The sequence below is a fragment of the Haemorhous mexicanus genome, chromosome 2 (genome assembly GCF_027477595.1).
Source record: "Haemorhous mexicanus isolate bHaeMex1 chromosome 2, bHaeMex1.pri, whole genome shotgun sequence".
In the NCBI taxonomy this organism is placed as follows: Eukaryota; Metazoa; Chordata; class Aves; order Passeriformes; family Fringillidae; genus Haemorhous; species Haemorhous mexicanus.
Genome location: NC_082342.1, coordinates 71,652,946 through 71,680,217, shown reverse-complemented (window position 1 = coordinate 71,680,217; position 27,272 = coordinate 71,652,946). Strand labels below are relative to the sequence as shown.

Sequence of the window (27,272 nt, the reverse complement as noted above, 5' to 3'; positions counted from 1 at the left end):
GTGAAACCTTGAGAGACATTAAGTTCCTTCAAGTTTTTATAGAAAGACAAGCAGCCAGACAGAGGAAAGGAGTCTGACAAAGGAAGAATTCCACAGAGGCAGAAGATGCTTTATGAGCTCATCTCCAGCATTACACCACAGAATTCACATGAACTAGAGACATTGTGTGTATTTTGATTGCAAGAAAAGCTTGTTCCAAACTAGATATTCCTCACGTGCAATAAAAACCTGATCAACAAGCAAATTCTTAGGAAGTTAAGGTTCATAAACTCCAGTCCTCACAGATCTACTAATTTTGCCAACATTACAATTATCAACATCAATATTACTGAGACTGAGATTACAGACCAAACTGGGCTACATCTGCTAGCAGATCAACATCTGTGCCAGTCATTTTAGTTAGTCCTTCTGCAGCCGGTAAAAAAATATTTACAGTATTCTCCATGTAAGTTTAACCCATGATTAAGAATGGACAATATCCCAAGAGTATTATTTTGCTAGACATACGGGTAAAGACAAGAAAAATGGTGAGATTAGAGCACCCCAAAAAAAACCTTTCCAAAATTAGTGGTAATTTATCTCTCCCTGAAGACTTAAAGTTCTATGGTCTATGTTAGGCAAAAGTCAAGCTAGATTATCACAATGGTGACTTCTGTGATCAAAAAAAAGTGCAATCACAAAAAAAAAAGAAGAACATTTCAAAGGTTAGGGAGCTCTGCAAAAGCTAAATTAACTAGATTTTTTTTTCAAATAGTTTTTTCTGAAATAAACTGAACAGCATTGTTGCACACCAAATACTGTATTTTTGGAGTGCTTTCTTGAGCAAAGTCAGTTGATGCAACATCATTTCTCTGAGTGGTTTTAGCCCACTGTCTAGCTTCAGCCATATTGGTAAAATTTTGCAACTCTTAAGAATTGCAAATTCTTTTCATTTTCTCCTTCCAAATTAGTGGTTTGATAAAGGAAAAAAAAAAAAAAAAAGGGGAGAGAGCCAAATAATTTTCTCTTCTGCCTAAGAGCAAGAGGCTGACTGTGAACTCAGCCATCACCTGTCACACTTGGCTATACCCTGCTTCTTGCTCTCTCTTACAGATAGTGCAAGAACAGCACAGGAAGCATTATGGATTGGAGAGATGCAAAAAAACAAACAAAATTAAAAAAAACCCAAATAAACTTATGGCAGTTGATTTGTAGAGATGTTGGATGCAAAACTGTAGAAACATATTTTCACTTGTGTTATTTATTTCTTATAAACTTGTTATTTAAATCCATGGGTGGATTTATGGGTGCGAATATCCTCTATAGTTATGTTTCATCCTAGGAGCAGAATTCCTTCATGCAGATTTTATGGTTAAGCATTGGATCCAGAATAACAATTCTACTGCATTAATACCTTTTTTTTAGCAATTTGCTCAGTATAGAAATCAGATTAAAGCATGTCTCAAACACTAACACGTTAGATAACAGGGCAATGCAATGAGTCACAGACTAACCAAGCACAATTTCTAAAACAGTTCACATGATTCTAGTAAGCTCTTTTTTACACTTTTACTTTGTAGACTGTAAAGGAAAAAAAGCCATAGCTAAAATTTTTAGGCAACTTCACCACCTTTACAGGAGAGATTATATGCTTGCTCTCTAATGCTAGGCTAAAAATCATGTATGAAACAGTTCCATCGTTGATTTTATATTCCCTCAAGATGCAAATGTTTCTTTAGAAGACTATGGATTATTCAGAAGAAACATCAAGGAATATGGGTGATTTAAGAAAAAAATCCCACCATATGCTCTTGGCAGGAGCAAAAGGGAAGCTCTTTATGTTTCTTCTCTAACAATAAATTGTAATGCCCCAGGGAACCAGAGATCTTTGAAAGTTCAAGTTTTATAGCAGTTGGGAACAGAGTGCATTGATTCTACTTAGCTCTTGCCAATGTTAACGACTGTTACTGTGATCAAAGTCTAACTTTGTGCATTCCAAGCAAGATTATAGTTCTCCAGGCACATGAAACAAGTTTACAGACTACAGTTTGCAGTTATGTTTTGAGTTAAAGAAGAGATCAAGCTGTGGTAGTGTTTTTAGAGGCTGCCAACTTCAATCCATATTAAAAATATTCCTGATCATATTTGTGAACAAAAGAGTATCTAAATAAACACACTGATGTGTGCCAGTATTTCAGCTTTTTGTGAACATCTGAGACATGTTCTTTTTTGTGATTTTTGACTCTCTCGGTATAAACACCAGTTTTGATTTTCAAAAGCTGATTTTTTTATCAATATTTTTGATAAGGGTCTAATGAGGTGCGAGAATGTTGTTTCCATTTGAAGTAGCAGCTCAGATGCTGCACCTCAGTCCATTCAAGTCTGAGCCTCATTTCACTAGAACATACAGTTCTAGTAGCCAAAGCTGTCAGTTGGGAAATAGATGTACAAAGTGTACTAAAATAACCCAAATAGGAGGAGTTACAGAACAAAGGCAGTGTTTTCTGTGACCTCCCTTAATAGTTGATATATTTTATTCTGCAGTTCTGTTTTCTTCTATCTTCCTCTTCTTAACAACTAATCTTAAACACTGTAGGTTAAACTTTGTTTAGATGGACATTCTCATCAGCCTCAAAGGAAGAGGAAAGAAAATACCTGAATGTAAGAGCTCTTAATTTTCTCCTAAGAGTTTAGGTCATGAACAAAATCAAAAGCTCTTATTACTCTCTAGCCAATACCCAACACAGTTCTTACTACTCTCTAACCAATATCCAGCATAGGTGTTTCAAGTGGCTATATAATGTGTTTATTTGCTTGATTGAAACATCAATTTGAGCCAAGCTGTAGTAACACTTAAACAAGTAAACTTCCCAAAGACTATAGATCACATTCTGCTAAGCAGTGACAGATAAACATTGCCAAAACTCCCCTGTCCAAAAAAAATTTTACCTCCATCACAAAAATGGTACCATATGCCACAAGGACCTCACGACATAACAAGAAGTCCACTCCATCACTTGTACTTTACATCAAAAGTGATATGGAAAGCCATTGAAGGAAGTTAGTGATACCTTGATGTTACACCAACAGCCTGCCAATTACTTAACTGCACAATAATTTGAGTATTTGCTGTCCACAAGCTGATCAAAGCTGATTTAAGTCTAGTCTGTTAAACTTTTTCAGAAACTTTTTACAGACACACTCTCTTTCCAGGAGTGTGCCTGTAACCCCTCTGGGCCAGCATTAGCTCCTGCAAGGCTACAGGATCAGCTGTTTCAGGAAGCTATTTAGGAAGCCCATGAAGATACTGTAGGAAACTTGCCAATCCAGAATGATTTTTAACAGCCACAAATACACACAGCTGGATAAAACTTCAGATACTTTACCAAAATAGCACTTGAACAAGAGTTAAGCATGTCAAAGCCTTGAAAATGCAGGAATTGAATACAAATTATTCTCTGGTTCTAATTCCTTGCCTAAAAGCCCAATTAATATTTTTAAAAGATTTCGGTGGCATAGCTTGCCATTTTCCTTACTGTAGTATTGAGCTGTAATGAAGCACAGTTGCAAAAGTACTGGATACAGATGCCAGTAATATGAGAGCAGAACAAAAGTATCTTCTAATCACATTATATTCACATATTAAAAAGGTAAATTATTTCAAGAATCAGATATTATTTTATATCTGGAATAACTTCCCTGGAGCATGCAATTGTTTAATTGAGCTAAACAATTTCTACTGGCTTATTTCTATACAAAGTGTACCTTTGCATTTCCTCCTCTCCTGCTCCCAGGCAGCTATATAGTAACTTTACAGTATTAATGGAATTATTAATGGAAATGCATAGGATACAAAATAAGTTTCTTCCCCAACTCCAATTTCAAAATTTATTTACTCTGCAAAGGACTCTAGACCTGGAAGTTGCTCTCATTTAATAACACGTTTTCCTGTTTTCAAGAAAATGTTCCCTATAGGTTTTCTGCTCTGTTACTTGCAAATAGTTACTACAGTTGTTTCGAAAGTAAGGATGAACCTCATCCTGATCACTGCTATAAATTGGTACTTTTCCTCCCTCAAATATTGCTATAACTTAGTTGTAATTGATCTGCTTAGTTGTAATTGAACTGTTGATTAGACAGCTAATGCAGATCCACAAACTGTCATTTTAGTATTTTTGAAGGGTTGTGGTTTTTCAAAGGAGAGGGTGGTTTTGTTTTTTGTAAGAGGGTTTCAGAAATGTTAAGGTGTGTGGCAGTACAGGGTTTCAAAGCTTATGAACTGCTCAAGGAGGCATCAGAAGAACAACAAGGGAAAAACCCCCAAATGCAAAACAATAGGGAAAACTCAAAGATGGCTCAGCAGAAAGCAATAAAATAAGAATCAGCTTAAAAGCATGTACAGTTGTGCAAAGAAACAGGTTCTATTTTCCACATCCTAAGACACCTTCTATTGTAAATAGAAGTGTACGCTCAGCAGAAGACTCACGGAAGAATAAAGAGGATCTTGAGTATCTGGCACCTATTCTATTCTCAACAATAGCTCCAGTTCAGGAGCTGTCACACAGAAAAGAGTACTGGATCTATGAAGCTTTAAGGTAAAGACCTAGATCTCTTTTTTTTTTTTGGGAGCTTTGGATATGAAATACCTGTCATTTAAGAAGGTGTAAGCTCCATCATCAAAAACTTCAAAAGAAATACTGTTCCAGGAATCTTACATTAATTGCCCTCATGGTACTTGAACAGACAACAAGAATCAAACCACCCTTGAAGCCAACAAGACACTTCTTCTGTGGAACCATTCCCAGACCTTACTACTTGCTACCAAAATAATTTTAAACAGACCTACATTATTTACACAGAAGTATCCATAAAAAGTACCCATAAGACTGCATTAGCTATTTATTGTAGCAATAAAGTGAGACATGGAGCCACAAAACCCAGAAGTATTAACAGAACCTGGTCCAAAACCTGGCCTGAAAGATTAAGTGCAAATTTACAACTCTTTTAATTAGCACAATTGAAATGAATTATCAAAATGAAAACTGCTTAACAGTTCTTGAAAGTTTAATCTCCTTGAAGGAAAAAAATCTCTTTGATTTTTAAGAGAAGTGGTTGTTTTTTTTTTAACTAAGCAAATTAATCACAGCTATCAAACTTGGGAAGCCTGTTAAAGCACCCATCAAGGCAGAACATTCTATAGTTTTCAGCTTCAATCCACTTGCTTAGAATTCATCCTCATGTTCAGCCAAATAGATCCCACAATAATGATACATCCCACAAGCAAACTGATCACTGTAAATTCCAGCAGTCATCATCTGGAATCTAGAAGCCCATTACAAGTAATATCTTGCCAAGTGTGGGGGTATTTTCCCCCTGGGAAGAGCTCTTTAAAACATAGAAAATTTAGGAGAAAAAAAAAATCTGATTACAGATGATACTAAAACAGAAACAAATCCTAACCACCAGACAGGATGACAAAATACACAGATATTAAGAAGACAGCACTGCTTTATGCTATTACTTCTGATTTTTATTTCTAGCTAGACTTGCTTTATTTTGAGCACATTTTATGTACATGAAACAGAAAAAAGCAGAAAATGCATTAGCATACTATAAAAACTAAGTAGTCACTGAGATTATAAAAAAAGTCTGTGAAGACAGAGCAAGACTGTCAAGGGCAATCAACAAATAAAGACTTTACTCAGAAGTATTAAAGATTGAATCCACATGTGTCTGAAACATCAGAAACTAGGGAAAAAAAACCCAAACCCAACAAACAGTATTATCAGAAGAGAACCTGTCTGTACTCTGTGCTGTTTTTAACCTTCTGCAGCTCATGATTCCAGAAAATTTAACTTTATCTTGATCATATCATAGTGTGTTTTTTATGGTGGAAGGAAACATCCTTCCTTCCTAAACAAATCAGTGGAATTGACTGCTATCCATCCCACTTTTGGAAGTTACCCTGTCTAACACAGATAAGTTTTAGCAAGACTTTCTAAAAATGTGAGTGGACAATAGCATGCAATACCTAGCTAAGGGACAGAACTACTCATAGAGCAGGCTTTTCTCTTGTAGAACACAAGCCAAGTTAATCACCCTAAGAAAAAGTAGGCCTGCATGTTTTCTCAATCTTTAAACCCGTAAGAGACCTAGAAAAGATCTGTAAAGACCTAGAAAGTGCTTTTGTTCACTAACTAAGCACTAACTATTCTGCACTTACTATCATTAAGCAACTAAATAAGCCACTTTACTCAAAGAAAGATTACTATGGAACATGCCTTGACTATTTGGACAGTGGAGGCGGTGCATGGAGGTCAAAAACCTCAGCCATAGGAAGGCAGCCTTGTTCCTTTCCAGTGCTCTTAAAGGAACTTTAAATTCTCAGGAAAGTAATCCCAACAAGTAATGGATATGCAGGAGGAATAGGATTCTCTTCTTTCTTTCCCAAAAGGTGCTAGAAATCCTCAACCTACCCCACAGGACAAGTCAACAACCTCCTATGACCTCCATATGGTAACTTCAGCCCCCACAAGATAATGCTGTTTATCAGTCCCTTCAACCCCTACATGGAGAGTACATAGTGACATTTAAAATGTACCAGGGAAGGAAGAAGAGATTAACTCACTTTTTCTCTCAGTAACACTTCTCAGCATATTCATGTTTCATATTTTGTTTCACTTAAAAACAATTTTACTTTAAAGTAAAGCAAGTCCTTAGATATCAATGAACGGGGAGGCCTTGCTGCCTTGTTTAACTACCATCTGGTAGGACAGGATTTCCAGACAACTTGATGTTCCAGTAACAAAACTTGTTTGTTTTTTCCCTCCTTGGTTGATGGATGAGAACTATTCTGAAAAAATGATCCTGGAAAATGTATTCAGTCTTTGTACTATTTCAACTTTGGAAACAAAAAGACAGGAAAAAGTTATTTCACTAGTCTAAGGAATATCCATATTGAATTACTTACAGATAGTTATACAAAATGGAATAATAAATAATTGGCAAGGAAACTAGCTATTCAATAGCTGTGTTTAGGCATGGTTGCTAAGACAATCTTGTAATTTTTTATTATGAAAAGAAGTCTTCATCTTTCCATGCAATTATTAATCTTTGTATTGTGGTATCTTGATCAGGAAACAAATTAATTAGCGGAAGTTCAAGAAGTTAACTGTCCATTATTAGGAGATTCTATCGTCACTTAGGTGCTTCCTGAATTTTCATGAAGACTCTCAAAACAAGCAGCCCTTGTATTTTCTTTCTCAGTCCATAATATCTGCCAGAAGAATGCAGAGACAGATCGTTCCCTACATGAACCTTACAGTACATCAAAATAACTAAAGAAGTTTCTCTTTCACAAGGAGCTTAGGAAAAGATTCAGTCTTCAGCAACTTGTTGGGATAATCACTCTTTCTGAGCTGGCCAAGAATATCTAGAAATGAATTCATTTGAAAAAGAAAAAAAAAAAAAAAACCAGACCATATTTTTGAGTCTCTTACTTAGAAAAGGAAAAAAAACCAAATTTGTTCTGATGCTTCTTCTTGAAATATAGAACCTTGGCTAATTTAGGGAACAAGACAAGAGAGAGTGGTGTGTTTTTTTAAATAAAATACTACAAAGGAAGTTGAGTATCTGTAACAGAAATAGTTAAACCAATGCTCATCATTTCCATTTCCAGACAGGGCAAGAGGGAGCAGAAAGGATTGCTTTGCTTTCTCCTACATTGTATAGAAGACATTGCACAAAAAAATAAAAAAATTTTAAAAATTACCTACTGCACTTCAAAAAGAGAGAACAGATGAGTCATTGGAGCCACAGCCAAACACAGAAGTGTTTCTCTTTTTGTCAAACAAAGCAATGCTAGCAACAATATAATTTTTTTTTTTTTTTTTTGTCAAACAGATACTGAAACCTGAACGAGAAAGATGGAAAACTGACTTAGCATGATTGAAGCAGAAAAATGTTGAATGTTCAAGTTTATGGTTATTTCAGGGTTCTTTTGTCAGTTACTAGGTTATTTTTTCCATATCACACATAATCTGTTGGGGCATAAATGCTTATAAATGTATGTATGAATGAGAATTTATCTGAATTTGTATTGTATACAAACAGCACACACACACACCTGCAAACCAACTATTGGACTATTTCTTTTCCTGAATTATAACTTTCCGAACTCTCACCAAACGTTCTATACACTCATATGGTTACTATGAATCTTACAGTCTTACCTACAAACGTGCAACCAGAAAACCTCAAGTTTCTGTCTGTTGTACTGTGAAATGAAGCTTAGAAAGATCTTTCACATTATATAAGAGCTAAAAAACCTAATGCAAACAATCCCCACCACCAAAATCCACAAATAAACAAACAGAAAAACAAAAAGCCCCCAGGCTTCAAATTTGGTTTCCCCTGCAGCAATGACACTTAATTTTGGACTAATGACACAATTCTGAAAACCAAGCAATAATCTCAATTTCACTGTAAACCTTTAACATGTGATTGCTTTCACATCAATTATATTCAACTCAAATTAGATATAAACAAAGGCTTTTTTAAAAAATGGATACCTCAGTCTGACCTTCATGGGCACTGGATTCATGAGTGACACGAATAGCCTAAAATTAAAATATATTTAAATCAGACATTAAATGAGAGACTTTCAGTGTTGTAAGAACCATTCTTGCCTTCATTTTATCAATTACATAGAGCTAACTATTTTTGTTCAGAGTTTATAATAAATAAGAAAGTTAATAAATAAATAATCTCCACCTCCAAGGATCAGAAGACCACTCTTTCAGTTTCATAACAGTCAATTCAAGTCAAATATCTAAGAGTTTGTAATGGCACTTTTGCACACAGAAAATGCTTTTTTTAGCTATCATTTTGAGCAGAAAAATTAATTTAGATAGAAGATCCGATCAGACATTTTGTGTCCAAAATTTCCATAGAAAATGTCATAAATCTCTGCTGTTTGTTGGTACTTCCTTTAGCCACATGTTAACACTCATATTCCTGAGGGCTTCACAATATGCTCTGATTTAAAAATCATCAAGGTTTTAATTTAGAGAGAGGACCATCATTACCATCAGGAGCAACAGCACTGTTCTCCATCCACCACTGGCCAGATGTTTCTGCCACATCCTTTCAAACAGCACTAATATGTGGCTAACCACATTATCAGCTAGCTCATCTCATGGTTTAGGATGGTAGGGGAAGGAGATCATATTTCAGCCAAATCAGCTCTTTGTGTGCCTCAACTGCTAAAAGCATGGAGATATGACCAGAAGGCACAAATTAAGAGGCAGCAAAAGGACTATCCTTTCAGCAATAGCCCCAGGTCAGCTTAAATTGACCATTAAACTATATCCTGAACCCATAAAACGAAAAGATTATGCACACATTTCTCATGTATTTCAAAGTAATTTTAAACTAAGCCAGGGAATTAATATGGATGAGAACATGGACAAAATCCGTTCTGCTGACTGAGCTATGGGCAGGCAGGAATACTCTAAAATACCAATGCAGAGTTTCCTTTGTAGCAACTGTCTGATCACAAGCTCACTGTAAAATCAAATTTGTTTAGCAGCTTCACTGAGTCAATCCCCAGGGACAGTACCTGCTCATGCAAGTAATTCTTACAACATTTTAAATAAAAGTAAAAACACATGATACTAACTTCGTAAGTTTCTAGGTATTTGGCCCTCTCTTCAGGAGTCATAGATAATGAATCTTCTAGGAACTTTTTCAGTGAAGAATTAGTTTCTTAAAAAAATTTAAAAAGACATAATTAGTGTCATGTTTTAATTCCAACTTCATTCACAGCTTACAGACTGCACTTTGCAATGTTTCAAGTGCTTTAGTTCATAAATTAGTATAAAATAATAATTTTGTAATTATAGGTAAAAATGCACTCCTTCAGCCTTTATGAATGGTCATATTCAGAGAAAATAGTACAAAACATTCCCTTCCCTCCATGGCTTCCCACAGCTGAGGAAAAAAAGGGAAAAGAAAAAAAATCTTACCAAAGTTCATTTTATCTCTGTTGTTTGCAATAGCATGAATTAGCCCAATTGTCCCACAAGCATTGTTAATGGTCTGCTTCATGAAATACACTGATGATTTGACATCTTGTCCCTTAGCTTTTATCCTCTCTTCTTCTTCTGTTCTGAAGGTTTCATACTAGAAGGAAAGTTAAACACACAAATAGTTACAGTTATTCAACAAATAGTATGAATATCTACATCATTCAAGACAAAACAATTTATAAAATACAACAGCTAATTAATACTGCCATTTGAAATGTTTAACACATATGGTCCAACAAGTATATGTAAACTTACCTGAACTGCTCTATACTGTTTCTTAACCCAGTGCCTTCACACTTGAAACACTGTTTTGAATATGTCTTATCTAACACAGCTTTAAAAATTTTCAAAATATTTCCTTGATCTGAGCTCATGTCACCATCTCTCTTCAATGCAACTTTAATGGCTTTAAGGGCTTTTTAAGGACAGAAGTGTGAAAGTGCTATAAAGAAACCCATAATACTTCACGTGATTAATCATCATGAAGCATTCTTTAAATATTCCACTGTTACATTTCATTTTTCCCAGGAATTTAAGACAGGATCTATATAACACCCAAGTCATCAAAACAGGCCCTTTTGAAACAACATTCATAAAGCAAACTTTTATTTTCTGTAGCAAAAAGAGAATTTGCTTTGACTGAACAATCTGAAATACTTGTTTTATAAAGATCATATTTGACTAAAAACTGTTATACTGTGCAATAGTGTGTCAGTTTTGTGCTTTTTTTTTTTTGTCGCTGTCTGTGATTTGTTGGTTCTTTTGGGGGGAGGGTGTTGTTATGGGGTTTTTTTGACTGAATTTGTTTGAGGTTTTTGTTTATCCTTTTGTTAAATTTTAATTTCAGACAGAAAAAGAAATAAATAAATCCACAAATGTTCCAGTTAATGTTTCCTCCTTTGCCTCTTTTACTACTTTTGCAGACATAAAAAAAAAAAAAAAAGAATTCTGAAGTAGATGGGCTTTTTATACAAGTATGATGAAACTGAAGTTAGAATGCAGAATGTTACCAAGGAACTCTTCCTGCAAACTCCTGAGAAATTTCCCTTGGGCTGTCTGTACTGTCAGTGACAAGCAAAAGCAAAAAACTTCCAGCATCATATTCCACAATTTGTAGGTGCCTCCATGTTCTGAATAGGCTAACTAATCGCAAGAGCATTATAAACCATTTAAATCTGGTTTATCTACAAGCTAACAAAAAATAGCCTTGAGATAAAAATTTCATAGCGTTTAATCAGACAAAAAATTCAGACTAGAGAGGTGAACAATACAGCTGCCATTCATTCCCTCCCAACTAAAATAAAAACCACAGAAAAAATAAATATATAAGTGCTGAGAATACCAAAAATACAATTTTGAGCAAGGGATAGAACCGATCATCTCAACAGATTCTTCCTAACCTAAGTTATATCCCATAATTTAGATTCATTTGGATCTATTCATTCATTAGGCCCAAAATGCCAACACTCACAATATTTACTTTGTCTACAACATACTATGCAGACTAAGAAAGCATTGACCTTTAAAGTGTACAAAAATCCTAAAATTATCTGAATGCTAACAAAAGTAGCTTGCCCTAAAAGCAAGTTCTAGGAAACTGATATACAGGAACCACAAAACCAGTGAACTTCCAGACAGACAGACATGAACAGACAGACATGTGAGAAAAGTGTTTACAAAGGCAGCAAAACTAATAGGCACTTTCATAAATGTAGACACAGCCAAGAAACAATTAAATGATAAATTAAATAAAAGAGTAATTTTACAGGCCATTTTGAAAGGAAGACTGAGGAGGGAAAAACTACTCTAGAAATACAAAATAATGCTCAAGGGTCTTGTGGAGTTCACAGTGACCAACAAAAGCTTCAGAACATTGGGACCTCCCATGAAACATTCACTGTTCTCACAGCCAGGCTAAACAGTTGATAGAAACACTTGTGTCCCTGATGTTTCAGAAGGATTAACATGCTGAACACTTGGCTGGTGCTCAGATTTGACTGATTGATGCAACAGAGCAAATGTTGTTTCTCTGGTTTTGTTTGTCATATGTTTCTTTAGGATGAAATCAGATACACTTTCTGGAACAAGAGCAAGGCTCTTTCGTACGGGATAATGCTCCCATAGCATGATCCAAAAAAAGGTTTGCACAAGCAGGGAGTCAAAAGAAAAGTGACAGTCAGACCTGTACTTCAAACAGCCTGACAGAAATGACAGCACACAGAAAACAATGCCTCAAAGGTGACAGAAAGGACATTTCCTGAGGACAGGTGAGTTGAAAGTTTGATTAAGGTCAAAACTATCAAGGTGGCTGAAATCAACCTTGAAAAGTACTGCCTGCATAGCTGTTGTGGAGAAACTGAAAATAGAGAGGTTTACAGGATATAATGTGTAGGAAGACTGACCTGTCACTCCTGTCTATTTAAACAACTAGTGGTTTGAAGTTAAGTTTCAATAGCTAAGCGATTTGTCCTTATGAGCTACATATTCTTTTTGAGACATTAAAAGAATGGATTTTGGACAGATTCACTTCAACCTTTTCGGCTGCCCTTATCACAATCATGTAATACTGTTATAAATTGAAAGATCCATATGAATCACACTACGTAAAAGCATGTGATGATACAAAATAAGCACATTGAAGATTTAACCAAAGTCCAACAGAGTGAAAGATGGAGGGGAAATTGTCTTTTATCTTAACAGTATGTCCCATCTGTCCAAGAAGCAAAAGCCACATCAATACTGATGACCAAACTGAAAGTGGATTGAAGTCTGAAGGACTGTCAGTGCAACAGCACAAAAACTCAAAAAAGAGTTTCATACTGTCCTACACCTTATTTCTTATTTTCCTTATGCTATTGGAGCTTTCTGCTAAAATTAGCAAATTGAGCCATTTTACAGTGCTTACTATATAAATACCTTAAATTGCCTGTAACAGAAAAGTGTGAAGCATGTTTCTCTGTGCTTCTACATTAGCTTTTCCCATTCTGATTTGAAAAGAAATCAGAAATATACATGCAAGGTTATCAAAAAAAGGTTCTGAAAGAAGCATTTTTTGTGTTATTTTTAATGAAGAAGTCTCTTGAATCAAGCTTGAGTCTCATTTTGATTCTAATATGACAGTAAAGTACAAGATTCAAACTTTCATTCCCATTTCACTTATGACAAAAGCAATTAACTGATTATTAAGTAAACATTTACCTTCTCTGTTATTGGAAAGAGAAGTAGTACTGCACATACAGGTCTTGGCACCATGCTAAGCAGTTCTGGTTCCATACCATAAACATCTACAAATTGCCAGTCAGGATGTATACCCAACTGTTTCAGGAACTGGAAAAGAAAAAAAAAAAAAAGCATAATATTAAACAAGTACACTCAAACACCTATCTTTTCAGAAGCATAACAGAGTATCCACAATGTGAAATACATTAAAACAACCCACACTTTCTAAAATTTAGGAGAATAAAGGAGATAGATACAAGTTTAAATAAATAAGGCTGAATACATCACACACAAACACACACAAAACCCCCATCTTTTATGTATTTAAATAGTCTTTATGGAAGGGAAGTGGAAACACTCCCAGCACTATTTAGTGAAGCATCAAAACATTTCAACCATTTAAAAAGTGTTCTGTCACAAAACACAAGATTTTGTGAATCTATTTTTACTGAATATTCACGTTAACTAGAAATCATCAGAGCCAGTCAGAGCACATATGAACAAACTTATGGGATTATTTGACTCCATATGGTATTATCTGACTCCATGACTTCAGAATACCTGGCATCAGAGCTCATATTGGAGCTCCTACAAGTAAAAAGACGTTAGGAGCAAAACCACACAAGATACACACTTTAGTAAGTGTAGCTTTTACAAGAAAAATCCTTTTAAACTATGATGGAGTCATGTATTGATGGAGTAATATTTTGATGACTGGATCACTTTTTAAATGGATATTCTTCTACTCAAGTAAACTAGGCATCACAACAACAGTTGCAGAATCAATAACCACAGAGATGGTCAAAGACAATTTGAAATTTTTTCATTGTCAGCCTAGAAGAACCTAACTGAATTCAGGAACTGTTGTTACTATACACCTAGTGACCATTCACAACTATATAGAAAAACTAATTGTACACTGTGGCATACAAAGATCTTTCAATGAACATGAGGAAAAGGGAAAGCGTTAAGCATTTAGTAACTGATGAAACAGAAGACAGTTTACTTTGAACTCTTGTTCTAACCTTCTACATTGTGAAGATAATTACCACTTTGTGAATCTCCAAAAAAAAAATTCCAAAGAGAAGAGACTACACGTATGGGTGCATTAAAATATTAATTAATAAGTACTTTCAGTACTTCTCTTATTAAGCCACCGATTAAACTATCATTTTTATTGCAGGAAAAGTAACACAACTGAAAAAATTTGATTTTCCATTCCAATATCATTTGATATTTTGCAATATTACATGAAATAATAATGGTACAAATGCCCAAAAATAAAAAAAGACAACACTCACCTAGAAAGAGACCCCACAAACCAGAAAAGACAACAATAAAGAATCTCATTAAGTTACTGGCCAAATAAGTGGTTTAGTCTCTTGTTCTGTTCTACACCACTGGGGAAAAAAAAAATCACCAAGCAACCAAACAACCAACAAAAATAAAACCAACCCTTTTAAACCCAAAGTCAACAAAATGCTAACCAAACCCAAGAATGGTTTACTCAAATTCCTGAATTAAGAATTTAACAGAACTAAAACTCCATTGATACAGGGCACCTTTCATTATTCATGCTACCATACCACCTAGAAACTTAACAATCCGAGAAACTTTATCTTCTAGTAAACAATGATAGTGACAGTGAAAAATGATGGTCAGCACTAAAAAGAACACCAAGAGCATAGGCTTAGTATGACAAGCAGTGATCTTAACACAAAACCAGACTAACAACTCTACTGTAGAATCATAAACCAAAAACAAAATACTAAGGATAGATTCAAAATAGGCAAAGAAGGAAGGTATCTCTCAGTGCGTCAATAGGGTTTCATTCAGGCCTGGAAAAAAAGATAGAAATAGCCTTCTGAAAATTATTAAGTAGATTTTAAAAACTGTGCAGACTAAGTCCCTGTGTAAGAGAGAGTGACAGATGGGTAACAGATGAACAATAGATGGCTGGATGGGAAGACAAAGTCATTCCTGTTTTAGGACAGCAGGAAGTTCAGTACACTTTTTAGATAACGTCACTGTCTAAAAAGGTGAGAGATCTCTGCTGTTTTCCTTTCAAATTATTTAGGGATTATCCAAGCAATTTTATTCTACAAACACCTACTGTAATAAACAGTTAGGGTTCTTTGAGGGCTCACTCATTTTCAGTTGTTCACTTTCTTTTAACTTAGTGATACTATGCATGCAAGATAACGTAAAATAGCAGCTTCATATTTCTCTGGATCTGCACAAGAGAGTATCAGAATCTTTTTCTCAGACACTGCTTACCACACTGCTGACAATTCTTAATTTATAGGTCTTTGAGCTTTCACCTTGTAAATGAAAAAAAGAAAAATTCTTGGCTATATTACAGAAGTCTTAGAGGAGCTCAGGAAGAACAACAGCAGCACAAACCTCCCTCCCCCCCATCTGTATCTAGCATTCACTTTTTCACAACTTTATTTTTACAGATTGTTGTCATAGTTTTGGTTGTCTCTTTTCTTCTTGTCTTAAAAGACCTTGCTAAAAAACACTTTCTGTTTTTTCACTGGTCCAGTTAGCTAGACAAAAAGCCACTTTAGAAACTACTTTACACCCCTCACCCTTATCTGCTCTTCCTATGAATTTGTCCTTTTTGCCCCAGTATTCCAGAAGGCCCTTCTTTCTCACCTAACTACTACTGTTTATATCTAGATAAGGGGGAGCACAGAGAAGATGGAGATAGACTCATCTCAGTGGCGCACAGTAATACAGAGAAACAAGAGGCTGAAACACAGGGAAATATAACTTCATAAGGAAGGTATTAAAAATATTTTAAAAAATAACAAACACAGTAAAACACTAGCACAAACTGTCCAGGAGACTGTGGAGTTTGTGTCTTGAGAAATTCAGAACTTGACAGGTTGCTGAGCAACTTGTCTTGAACAGAGTATGGTTGGTCTGCAGAACTCAAAAGCCCCTTCCAGCCTACCTCATTCTATTCTAAATGATCACAAATTGTAAATCTGTATGTCTAAATGTTGGTTAATAGCATAAACATTACAATGGGCACTTCTAGGCACTCTACCTACGTAGCATGTGGTATAAGCTATTCTGTTTTCATTGCTGGTACCACTACTCAGCCTACTAACTGAAAAAAGCACAGAGCAGTTATCTTTAACGTGAGTTTAGAATCCTACTTCTGCCAACACAGTTACAGAGCCAGTAGGAAGATTTGATCTATCAGGTTTATGGAGATGCAGAAAGGGTAAGTGGGATAAGACAATGTAATGGTGAAATTTATAATAAAACTTATGTAGTAAATGCACAATTGAAATACTGTCTAAACAGCAATGTGCTTTTCTACTCTGTCACTTGCATGTAAAAACAAAGTGAGGATAAAAACTGAAACAAAATAGGAGCTTGACATTTAAGTGCAACTAAAGTTGGACAGCTTCTGCAAATAGTTCAGGAATATCACTTTAAATACTAAGGCATTATACTCAAGACCTCGATTTTTCCACATCTTACTGTGGTATTTTACATATAAGTTGGAACCATGAAAACAGCAGTTTTCATGGTAAAAACTGGCAAAATGCACAAACATTTTCAGACTCTCAGATGCAGAAGAGAGCTTCTGTGAGAAGAACCAACTGTTGCCACCCTCTTCTAAGCACAAATATAAACCAAACACCCACAGCATCTACATTTTGTTGTACTTCTGCTGAATGCATTAAAGCATCTCTATATCACAACAAAACCGCAGTTAAGACTTTCCTCTGCAAAAATGAAGTGTTCCTGCGGCTTTAGGAAACTGGAAGGACAACATATAAATAAACCAATTAAGACAATCAATATTTTCTAACTTTTTCATTAAAGCACAAGAATTTTTGGCACTTTAGTGAATTGAAGGTATTTTTCCCCCAAACTGTAGTAAGACATTGAGTAAAATGTAACAGATTGAATAATCATCAAGAAAGGGAAAATTATTAATTTCTTAAAGTATCCAATTCTTATTAATCTATATTAAAAATACAATTGCACAATATTTTGCTTTTAATTCTTTACACATAATTTCTAGAAGCATGTAACAAAACCAAGTCTATTTGAGAAGTGAAATTCCTTTCTGGAAATAAGGGAACCACCCAAACAATATTTTACTGTTGGAGCATTATAAGGATATATTTCTTCATTCTTTCATCATGACATTTATGAAATTAAAATGAAGGAATATTTTTTCAGTACATTTTAGAAACAGCATCATTTCAGTCATATGTAGCAGCTGTAAAAACTTTCGTTCTGTACAGCAGGTCAAAAAGCACACCAGGAGCAAAGAGATAGCTGGAACTTACTGCATTATTCTTCTTTACCAACTATTCCTCACTTAGAATGGCCACAGTATGATCTTGTTCAAACAAGACATGACCCATTATAACAGCCTTCCTTGGGAAAATCAAAGTTTATTACAAATTCTTTAATATCCTCTGGTTCTGTACTTTGGGACACCATAATAAAGAATACAGCCCATTGCAAATTTGTTTTTCAAAAATGTGAGAAAACTTACATCCACAAAATTCTTATCCTTCCAGTTGTGTTCATTACTTTATGGTGTCTAAAAGAGCAACACTGACTCACAGTTAGTGTTCCTGTTCTTCAAAATGAGAGGTATATATTTTTCACATATCCATAAAGTAGTTTTGAAACTTAACACTCAGTATGCCCAGGTACTGCTGTGCATATTCAACCAGGGCATCCCACAGGCAGCAATGCAAAAAAAGCACTAAGAAATCTGGATGAACCAGCTGACCCAGACTTCCTCCGAAACCAATGAGCAAGAGCTTTAAAATGCTTGCAGTAGAGTCCTGAGGTGTTGATACTAAGACACTGATTCAAAACAGAACACTGGGTTACTCTGTGAAAAAACACTTAACAGACCTGTTTGCATGATCTAAAAAGTTACTTGCAACAGAAATTAGCTGGATCAATCCACTGTTCTAAATACGCTGATATGCACATTTCTTCTTTTACAGTTTACTGAAACAACCATAGGATTCTACTGACTCTGCTGCTCCTTTAAGCAAGGAAAATGTCAAAGTGGGTAAAAGCATTTCAGTGCAGCAAGATAATGTATAAGGCACGAATAATTGCCACCTGTTTTCCCGTTTGTCTTCAAGACAGTAAGCATTTCCTTGTAACAAAGACTAAAAGACTGAGCAAAAAAGATCATAAGAAGGAACAGAAGAGGCAAATACAAGTAGATGAATCAAATACATAGCTTTCAATTACTGTAGCTTTCAATTACTTTCATAGTTTTCAATTATTGTAGAACATAGAAAGACTGAGCTAAGGCAATCCTTCAACTATTCATATAAATACTACTCTAAACTCCAAAACAAGTGACAATTTTCCCTGTGCAACATATTTACCTATTTAAATAGGTATATATAAATATCAGTAAGAGGGCTACATAGTTGGAGATATTTTAAACTAGAAGCCATTCACGAAGTGCTCTCACAGCGGTCACCTACAATTCCTTCATATTTATCCTTGTGCTTATTCTTTGCTATGCAGCATCACAGGCTCAACATTCCCTCCTTGAAGGCTCTGTGAAAGTCTTTCTGGGATATTGTCTTTATAGAAAGACTCAAACTGAATCCTGGTTTTCAACTTTCTGAGGCTACACGAGTAATAACAGGCTGTTTTCCAAGCATGTACACTATCTCCACTAATTACACTCAGCTTACCACAAAATGTAAAATAAAAATGAAGCCACCAGGGCTAGCTTCTTAGCCGGATAGCTGATCCCTCGTAGGGTAAGCGCCCCAGGCAAGCAGTCTCAAGGCCGGATACCTCAGCCCTCTGGAGGCTGGGGTGCCCTAGGCTGGACTGCGGCACAGCTGTGGCCCCTAGCAAGCTTAGTGATTGTCAGCTCTTAGTGAAAATCAGCTCTTTTATGATTTCAGCTCTTAGCTTGCTCGTAGGGGCTGTGGCTGGCTGTGGCTTCTGGAAGGCAGAGGAAAGAGAGAGGAGAAGGTGGCCAAGGGTTCCACGATGGTTTATTCTGAGGGTCTCGCGAAGGGTCTTGAAGCTGCTCTTCTTAAGAAATAGGCCAAGACAGCCTCTTTTATAGGGTTAGGGAGGATTGAAAACTGACCAATTGTAAGGGTTAGGGAAACTAGCCTATGGGGTCACAGAGAGATAAGCAGGCCTGGAGGACCAGAGTGAGGACTCCTGGTTCAATTCCTATGACTCAGCAAATACCTATCTCTAAACATCCCTCCACGGAGTCGTAGCCGGCCCTGTGCCTGCTACAACAAAAGAGTTAAATTCCACTCCCTCACCTGAAAAAAAAAAAAAAGTAAGCCTAGCTAGGCATTTTAGAAGGACATCTGTGCTTCTCCATAGCCATTCTTTCACACTTAGACAGTACCTCAGTACCTTATCTATGAGCGCTACCTTGCAACACACTTCAAGAATTGTGCGCACCACATTTTCCATTATTTTGATCACTATGGCTTTTCTTTGCGAAAGCTTGTGGGATAGTGTTTCAGAGTCCAGGAAATGAAAAGATCTTTTAGGAAGACCAAGTCCTGCTTCCAAGATACTTAATTCTTCTCTGTATTTGCCTGACACCCTGAAGAGAGGAGTTCCATAAATGGAAAAAGACTGGCTGTATCCAGTTTCTGCCATTTGTTCTATGCTTTGTGAGCTTTATCATCCCTGTAACTTTCAAGTCACAGCTGTCAACAGTGTTCATAAGCTAAAATAATCTTCTTTATGCAGCTGACTCTCAATACCTTAATGGCTTAAAAAACTCAAAATCCCAAATCCCCCCAAAAAGTAGGATCAAAGGCCTACAAGTAATGCTGGAAGGTAACTAAGAACCAGCAACTAAGCCCTATGGGGCAAAAGAAACTCAAGCCACAGCCAACACTCAGTAGTCGAACTCTGAAGCCAGTGCTTGAGCTTCATAATCAGATGCACTCAATTACTCTGTCCTTATCTGGATCCAATGAAGGCCTGAGTGGAAATGTTATCTTACTCAGGAAGCAGGGATCTTTCTTAGAATGCATAAGATGAAGAAAGGGAAGAGAGAATGCAAAAAGGTAGGACATCAAGAAAAATATCCACCCATACTTTTTGTTTATCTACACTTCCTAGACAATCAATTGTGGGTTGCAAGCCAGACTGAAGCAACATTATGAGGAAGAACAATCAGCTTGTGTTCTGATCTCTTCACTCAAAAAAATTTACATGCAGTCTCATTTTTGGTTTTTTTCAGAAGAAACTGGGAACAAGATAACCAATATCATATATATGGTAATTGACAAACACAATTTTCTTGCTTTCTCTCGGGAAAATCCCTTAAGATACCCAGGAAGGAGGGTAGCACTGGTCATGTCAGGCCCCCACCAAAGGAAGGTCAAAGAGAAGAAACAATTAATTCCCTGCTATCACTGTACACAAAATGGAGCTTTGAAAATGCTGAATCATCAACTCTTTCTGTATCAGAGGTAGACAACAATTCATTCTGTCAGACTGCAGAAGTGAAAGAGAAAAAGAAATACTGTGACAATAACTTAGCACTGTAGGGTACATTTAACTCTTGACTTCACTCATTACCACCAGCACTGTGCGCTGCATTGAATGACTGTCTTCTCTCTTGAAAACATCACTACAGACACGTGGCACATTTCCACTGCCACTGGAAATCTTTAAGAAAGAATACTACTGTTTACCCTCAGCAGCCAGTTTCTGAATCTTCAAATAATTTTAACACATATGTACAAAGAGAGGTTCTATACAGATTAAGGATTTACAAATTCCTGGACTTGTATTATAATAGAAACACTTTCAGATAAAGAAAAACTTCTGAGACATTTTTTGGAAAGACTTCATATACCTCTAACTGAGAAATAACCTTTTTTTCCATCATCATCTGAATTTCTACCACAAAGACTGAAAGCCTCAAATTTTCAGCCTATACTTTAAAAGCAGAGAAGACACAGTATTGTCAGAACATACTAAAAGCAAATGAACCTGCATTTAGTACACTTCCTTACTAATTACTGTTAATAAGGGGAATAAAATTATTGGTAAAATAATCAAAACAGCATAAGCCCTTGATGATAGTTGTAATTACAATCTAACAATAAGAATCTATGCATCTTACAGGTCACTGGAATTTCTTTTTTTGTTTAAGACTTCACTACCATACCTAGCAATAATTTTAACACTAACAAAAGTAGTATGCATAAGAGATAGTCTAACACTCAACTAAAAAAATCAAACAACAAACACCAAACAAACAAACCCCAAGAAGAAACACTTGGCAGTTGGCTAGATGTCTGACCAAATATATGTATTAAATGACTACCAGACACGAAAATTGCAGGTTGTAGAGGCAGACCATAGGGGTTTTTAATGTTGAAGACTTCTAGAATACTTTACAGAGTACAGTACAGAGAACCAGAAGAAATGCCCATCCTTGCAATTAACTCAACAGGATTTTCCAAAAATTAGTTACCAACTTCATTAGAATTTCAAATTACTATTATTGTTGTTTTAAACACAAGCAGGATATGAATAACTTATGACTAACAGCCCTGTTGCGACACAGTTCACCACTGTACTGGGGAGATTAAAAGAACAATGATTAATAATGCAAGGTGCATTCATATTCAACACCCACATATTTATTATTTTTTAATATATATCTCTCAGTCTAGATAATAACAATCCTGCTCAGTCAAGACTAGTAGTGAAGGAGGAAGTCCAATTGGTTTCAAGTGGCCATTTCTACACAGAAACAGTAACAAGAAAATCTTGTGGAGTACAAATTCCTATTATCCATGAGCATCTACATCCATCACCGATGGGCAAAAGAGATTAATTTTAAACACACTTAAAATTGTACATTTGACATTCCTTTAGGATTTTCTCCATACAACATAAGCACATAGGGATACAAGATATTTCAGATGAAAGAATGTCACTATTTTCTCCTCCTCAATTTCTACTTTAAAGGTGGTCTTAATTTATACTATGATGAGCTCATCTCACCATCTGGAAAGTCAGAAGAAAAAGTAAGATAGTTGGAAATTCTTACTAGTTATTTATTCCCTTATTTTCTTCCAAACTGGAAACTAAGTTTCAGAATTTCAAAATTAAAAAGAAGAAACTATAGCTCGTGTTCAAGATGGGCTCCCAAGAAAGGCCATCAATTTCAACTCAGGAGACTGGGATTATAGACTTTTCAAATCGCTCTACAGCAGCAATACTGTAAGAATTTAAAATTATTTGCCCTAGGAAACTATAATGCACAAAATGACCCAGTATCAAATAACTCTTCACTCTACAGCAGAGGTACTTTGTATATTACAGCAACCACAACAACAAAAAACCCAAATAAAACATTCTTCACACAGAGAAATTCCCAGTTTCCAAAATATTTCAACAATATAGTTTTAAGAATACAATTTTGCTGCTGGAAGTTTCAGAGCCCTTTGGCTTAGACACCATCTTTAACATTATCAAGAGGCCTGCTGAAATCAACAACTGACCATTAACACTATGCTCAAAATTGTCACTGAGAACATGATGCAGGGTTAGAGTATGTGTGATTTCCTTTCAGCCAGAGCTTATTTAGTGGGGGCATTGTTTTGTGTACTAAAACAAGCTTCCTTTCTCTAGCGTGGGTTCTACCACACTAACAAAAACAGCAATAACCAATCATGCACATATTGTCATTAATAAGCGGAAAAGTGCAAATATGGTAAAATTACATCATTTTTTATGGTCAGCCAAATAAGTATGAGACTACAACACCGTGATGCAAGCAGATCCATACATGTGCCCAAAGCCATCATGTACAGGTCCACATGTTATATAGAAATTAATGTTTTAACCACTAATTAATGAATTGAAACCCACCTTGAAAAAATCAGAAATTTCATTACAGTAATAGCCAGGCCACAACTATTCTCTTTTTACTGCTCGTTTTTCGTTCATATAGTATCTTTACGGGAGAGGTTCCAGTACGGTCCGACACGAGAAGACGAGCGCAGACACGCGTAGGGAAGGAAGGGGGCACTATCCTTGGACAAGACGGAGCCTTTACTACACGAAAACGTGAGTAGAAGGGCCCAAAGCTGCACAGACTAAAGGTTACCTCAAATAAAAGCTTCTTACCTGATTCGTGACCTGAAAAGAAAGCAGAAAACAGAAGGCAGTTAAGACTCAGTCGGATCCACGGAATAAGACCTTCCTCCATCCCTACCACCACCAGCCACCCCTTAAGAGGCGATGCGGTCCGGCGAGGCCCGGAGCCCTCTGCCCTCTCCCCTCCGCCATCCTCCCGCCAACCCCACAGCAGGCAGGCTGTCGGGCGGGCAGCCCCCCGCGCACACAGCAGCGCCCCACTGCCCAGGCCAGGCACTCACGTCGGGGTTGGCCTCCAGGGGCAGCCAGCGATGGGGCTCCATGGCAGCGGCGGCGGATCCCGGTGCGGAGCTGGGCGGACCCTCTCAGCGCGGCTCTGACAGCGCCTCACGGTGCCGCCGCGCCTCAGCCCTGACCCGGGGCCGCGTCACCGCGCCGCGCCTCGCAGGGGGGGCGGGCGAAGGAGGAAACACCCGCCCGGTGCCCGCCCGCACCGCCGCGCCGCTTCGCACAGATGGCCAGGACGGCGCTCCCGGCAGTGGCCGCCGTCCCCACCCCGCCGTGCTCCGGGTGGCGAGGCCCGGGAGATTCCCCCCTCCCCGCCCTCTTGGCTCCCCCGGCAATGGACTCTCCCAGCGGGGCAACGGGTGGTTCCTCTCCCGCGCCGCCGCCGGGGCCTGCGGGGCTCGCCGCAGCCGCCGGGGGGCGCGGCCGCTCAGGGTCGGGGCACGGCAGGGGCTGGAGTTGGACGCGGCGGAGCCGCGGGAGCGCTCGCCGAGACCCCCGACAGCCCGGCCCCCTGGAGCGGCCTCCAGCAGCTAAGCTGAACCGCGGCGGGGAGGCATGGGCGGAGTTCAGCGAAATACGTTCGCGGGGGACGGGGCAGGCCACGGGGCGAGGCGGGACAAAGGGAGCCAGAGGAACTCCTGAGCAGTAGTGGCAGTAAATTACCCCCACTCCACAGAATGACGGAATACTTCAGTTGGAAGGGACCCACAGGGATCTTGGAATCCAGCTCCCGGCCCTGCACAGGACGTCCCCACGGGTCATACCGTGCGCCTGAGAGGATTGTCCAGACGATTCTTGAACTCTGCCAGGCTGGTGTTGTGACCACGTCCCTGGGGAGCCTCTTCCAGTGCCCAACCACCTCCTGGATTAAGAAACTTTTTCTGTTATCCAACCTAAACCTCCCCTGACACAACTTCAGGCCATTCCCTCAGGTCCTAGCACTGATTGCCAGAGAGAAAAGATCCATGCCTGACTCCCAGCTTCGTCTTGCCTGAGAAGACCTCAGAGTAGCAGCAAGGACTTGGGTGGTGAGGTCCCCATATGTCTTGCTGAAAATTACTGCAAGATGTGTTAAACATGATTAAAAACATTTATCTTCTATAGCTACAAATCCCATCATACTTCCCATCTCAGGACCATTAAACATGGCATTTCTTGGCCTTTTGGCTAAGATGAATCACAATCTAATACATACATAGCATATACAGTGTGATTATATTTTATATATGTACACATACCAGATTTACTGTTAGGCCTTCTTTCAAGTTATTTCAGAAAGGCTAAAAATAAAGGAACACATCATGAGTTGGTGTGGGCACACCTCCAGTACTGTGTCCATTCTGGAATCCACAGTTCAGGAGGAACATTGAGGTGCTGGAGCGAATCCAGAGAAGGGAAACAAAGCTGGTGAAGGGTCTGGAGAGCACATCCTATGAGGCACAGCTGAGGGAGCTGGGACTGCTTAACATGGAAAAAAAGGAGGCTTGGGGGGAGGACCTTATTACTCTCTACAACTATTGGGAAAGAGATTGTAGACAGGTTGGGGTCAGCCTCTTTTCCACAGATAGGCAGACAAGACAAAATCCATTCATATTTCACCAACTTCTGTTCCAAATTAAAAAATTTAATGCATATTTATTTGCCAATGAAAATAAACAAAAAATATTTAAAATTTCAGCAAATGATTTTGTAATTACCTAACAATCAAGATATTAAACTTCAGCTCCCATCTCCACATGTTGGAGATAGAAAGTAAGAAAGTACCATAATGAATATTAGTCATAGTGCTAAGGGCACTGCTGAGAGACTTAATGAAATTGTAATATAAAATAATATGTTAAGTTCTCTAGATAACAAAGTATGTATTAGAGTTTAGTAAGTTAAGAACAAAGAGATTATTAAGTCCTCAGCATCAGAGACAGATCTCAGTGATGCATACATTGCCAGTATTTTGACAACCACGAGGTCGTAAAAACAGACTACTCAAAATCATTTGCACACTTAATTAGATACTTTAGAAGGGAGAGGCCAAGATCAGACAGGTCATAAATGTATAAAGCTCATAAAAACACAGCATGTTCCATAACTATTAGTCTTTTTCTGAAATATATTACAGATTCTGATGCCTGAAAGATAGGCTGGAAATAAATCCCCACAGACTGATGTCTAATAGAGCAGGTATTTGTTTGTTGCAGCACTGGTGGTGAGGGGGATTTCTCCACCTAACTCACCCACCTTTGTCAAGTGCTGTGGTGTATTTATACAGTAAGAGTTGCTTCGTGTCACTATGTCACTACAACATCATCACATACACGCCAGAACTAATTTACATGGTATGATCTCATGGTTATTATATCGTTCTTTTGCACTATGCTTGTGTCTCCCCAATTTGGGCGTCATCAGGAGTCTTTGATGAAGGCTTCCAAGGTCTTCTTCGCATCTGAACTTTCCAGCTTTGTCTTTGGAGCATGCACAGTTATGGTATTCCTTGGTCTGTCTGGTCTGAACCTGCCTAAATTCTTTGTTTTGTGGCTAATTGGCTTTGTACTAGCCAATTTTTCATAAATGCTCTACTTATCAATCTCTAAAGCTACCCACTTGGCGAGTTTTTTCTTCTTTTTTTGCCTATTCAGCATCAAGCAACTAGTCAATCATATACTAGCATTACATTACAAAACAAAGCTATGATTGAGGTTTTATATATATATATATATATATATCTATATAAAGTCATTATTTAGGTTATATAGCTATATCAGGTCATATAGATATATTGATGTACAAAAAGTCATGATTTAGGTTATATTGATATCTCATAACAAGCTATATAAGCACCTTGTAACAGATCAGTTATATAGGCATCAATTCTTTCATTAACACTTACTGAAAATACATAGATTTAGCACTACTGTGGGATGAGTTATGTCTTACTACTGTCACAGCCTCGGAATAGATCTACTGAGATTACAACATTATTCTCTCTATATATATTAAGAAGGCTAAAAGCAAATGTAAAACTGATACTAGAGAAGTGTAAAAATATTATTTTTACAAGTGAAACTGCTGAAGGGTCAGTGTTGCTTTAGTACTCCAGCCAGAGTTCAAACTTAATTAATATTAGTATGAAATGCTTATTGAACACAGTTCTGTTTGTAGTTTTACAAAAGGTGGTTCTTTCCCCTAAAGCTGAAGTTTACCCACACAAGTCACCCCCAAACCACACAGTTTATTTGAGGGCTGATTCCAGAGTCCACCTGCACAAAGCATGGTAATTCAGTACTAAGTTACCCTGTGTGGAACACACACACAGAACAGGCATCAGCTCCCCTGCGAAGACAGGCTGAGGAAGCTGGAGCTGTTCAGCCCGGAGAGCAAAAGGTGGTGTGGAAACCTCATGGCAGCCTTCCAGTGTCTGAAGGGGACATACACGGAACCTGGAGAGGGACTCTTCGTCAGGAAATGTAGTGACAGGGTGAGGGGGAATGGGTGGGTAAACTGAAAGTGGGAAATTTAGGTTAGATATTAGGAAGAAATTCTTTACTGCTAAGGAGGTGAGGCACTGAAATGCGT

At 37.5% G+C, this 27,272-nt stretch overlaps 1 protein-coding gene across 3 annotated transcripts in view; it reads right to left on the bottom strand.

The window, feature by feature from the left end:
* The window catches only part of UCHL3 (ubiquitin C-terminal hydrolase L3), a 42,427-nt gene extending 18,575 nt beyond the window's left edge, over nt 1-23,852 (bottom strand). For 2 of the 3 annotated variants that reach the window (XM_059839154.1, XM_059839155.1), the window contains exons 1-6: nt 23,696-23,852; nt 23,445-23,456; nt 13,266-13,394; nt 10,005-10,161; nt 9,659-9,744; nt 8,550-8,597 (exon numbers count right to left, since the gene is read on the bottom strand). In XM_059839154.1, coding sequence (XP_059695137.1) covers nt 8,550-8,597; nt 9,659-9,744; nt 10,005-10,161; nt 13,266-13,394; nt 23,445-23,456; nt 23,696-23,737 — 474 coding nt within the window. In that variant the 5' untranslated portion in view covers nt 23,738-23,852. The remainder of the gene's footprint in view (nt 1-8,549; nt 8,598-9,658; nt 9,745-10,004; nt 10,162-13,265; nt 13,395-23,444; nt 23,457-23,695) is intronic. The other variant, XM_059839153.1, reaches the window with a different exon arrangement.
* Between the last annotated feature and the right edge of the window lie 3,420 nt (nt 23,853-27,272).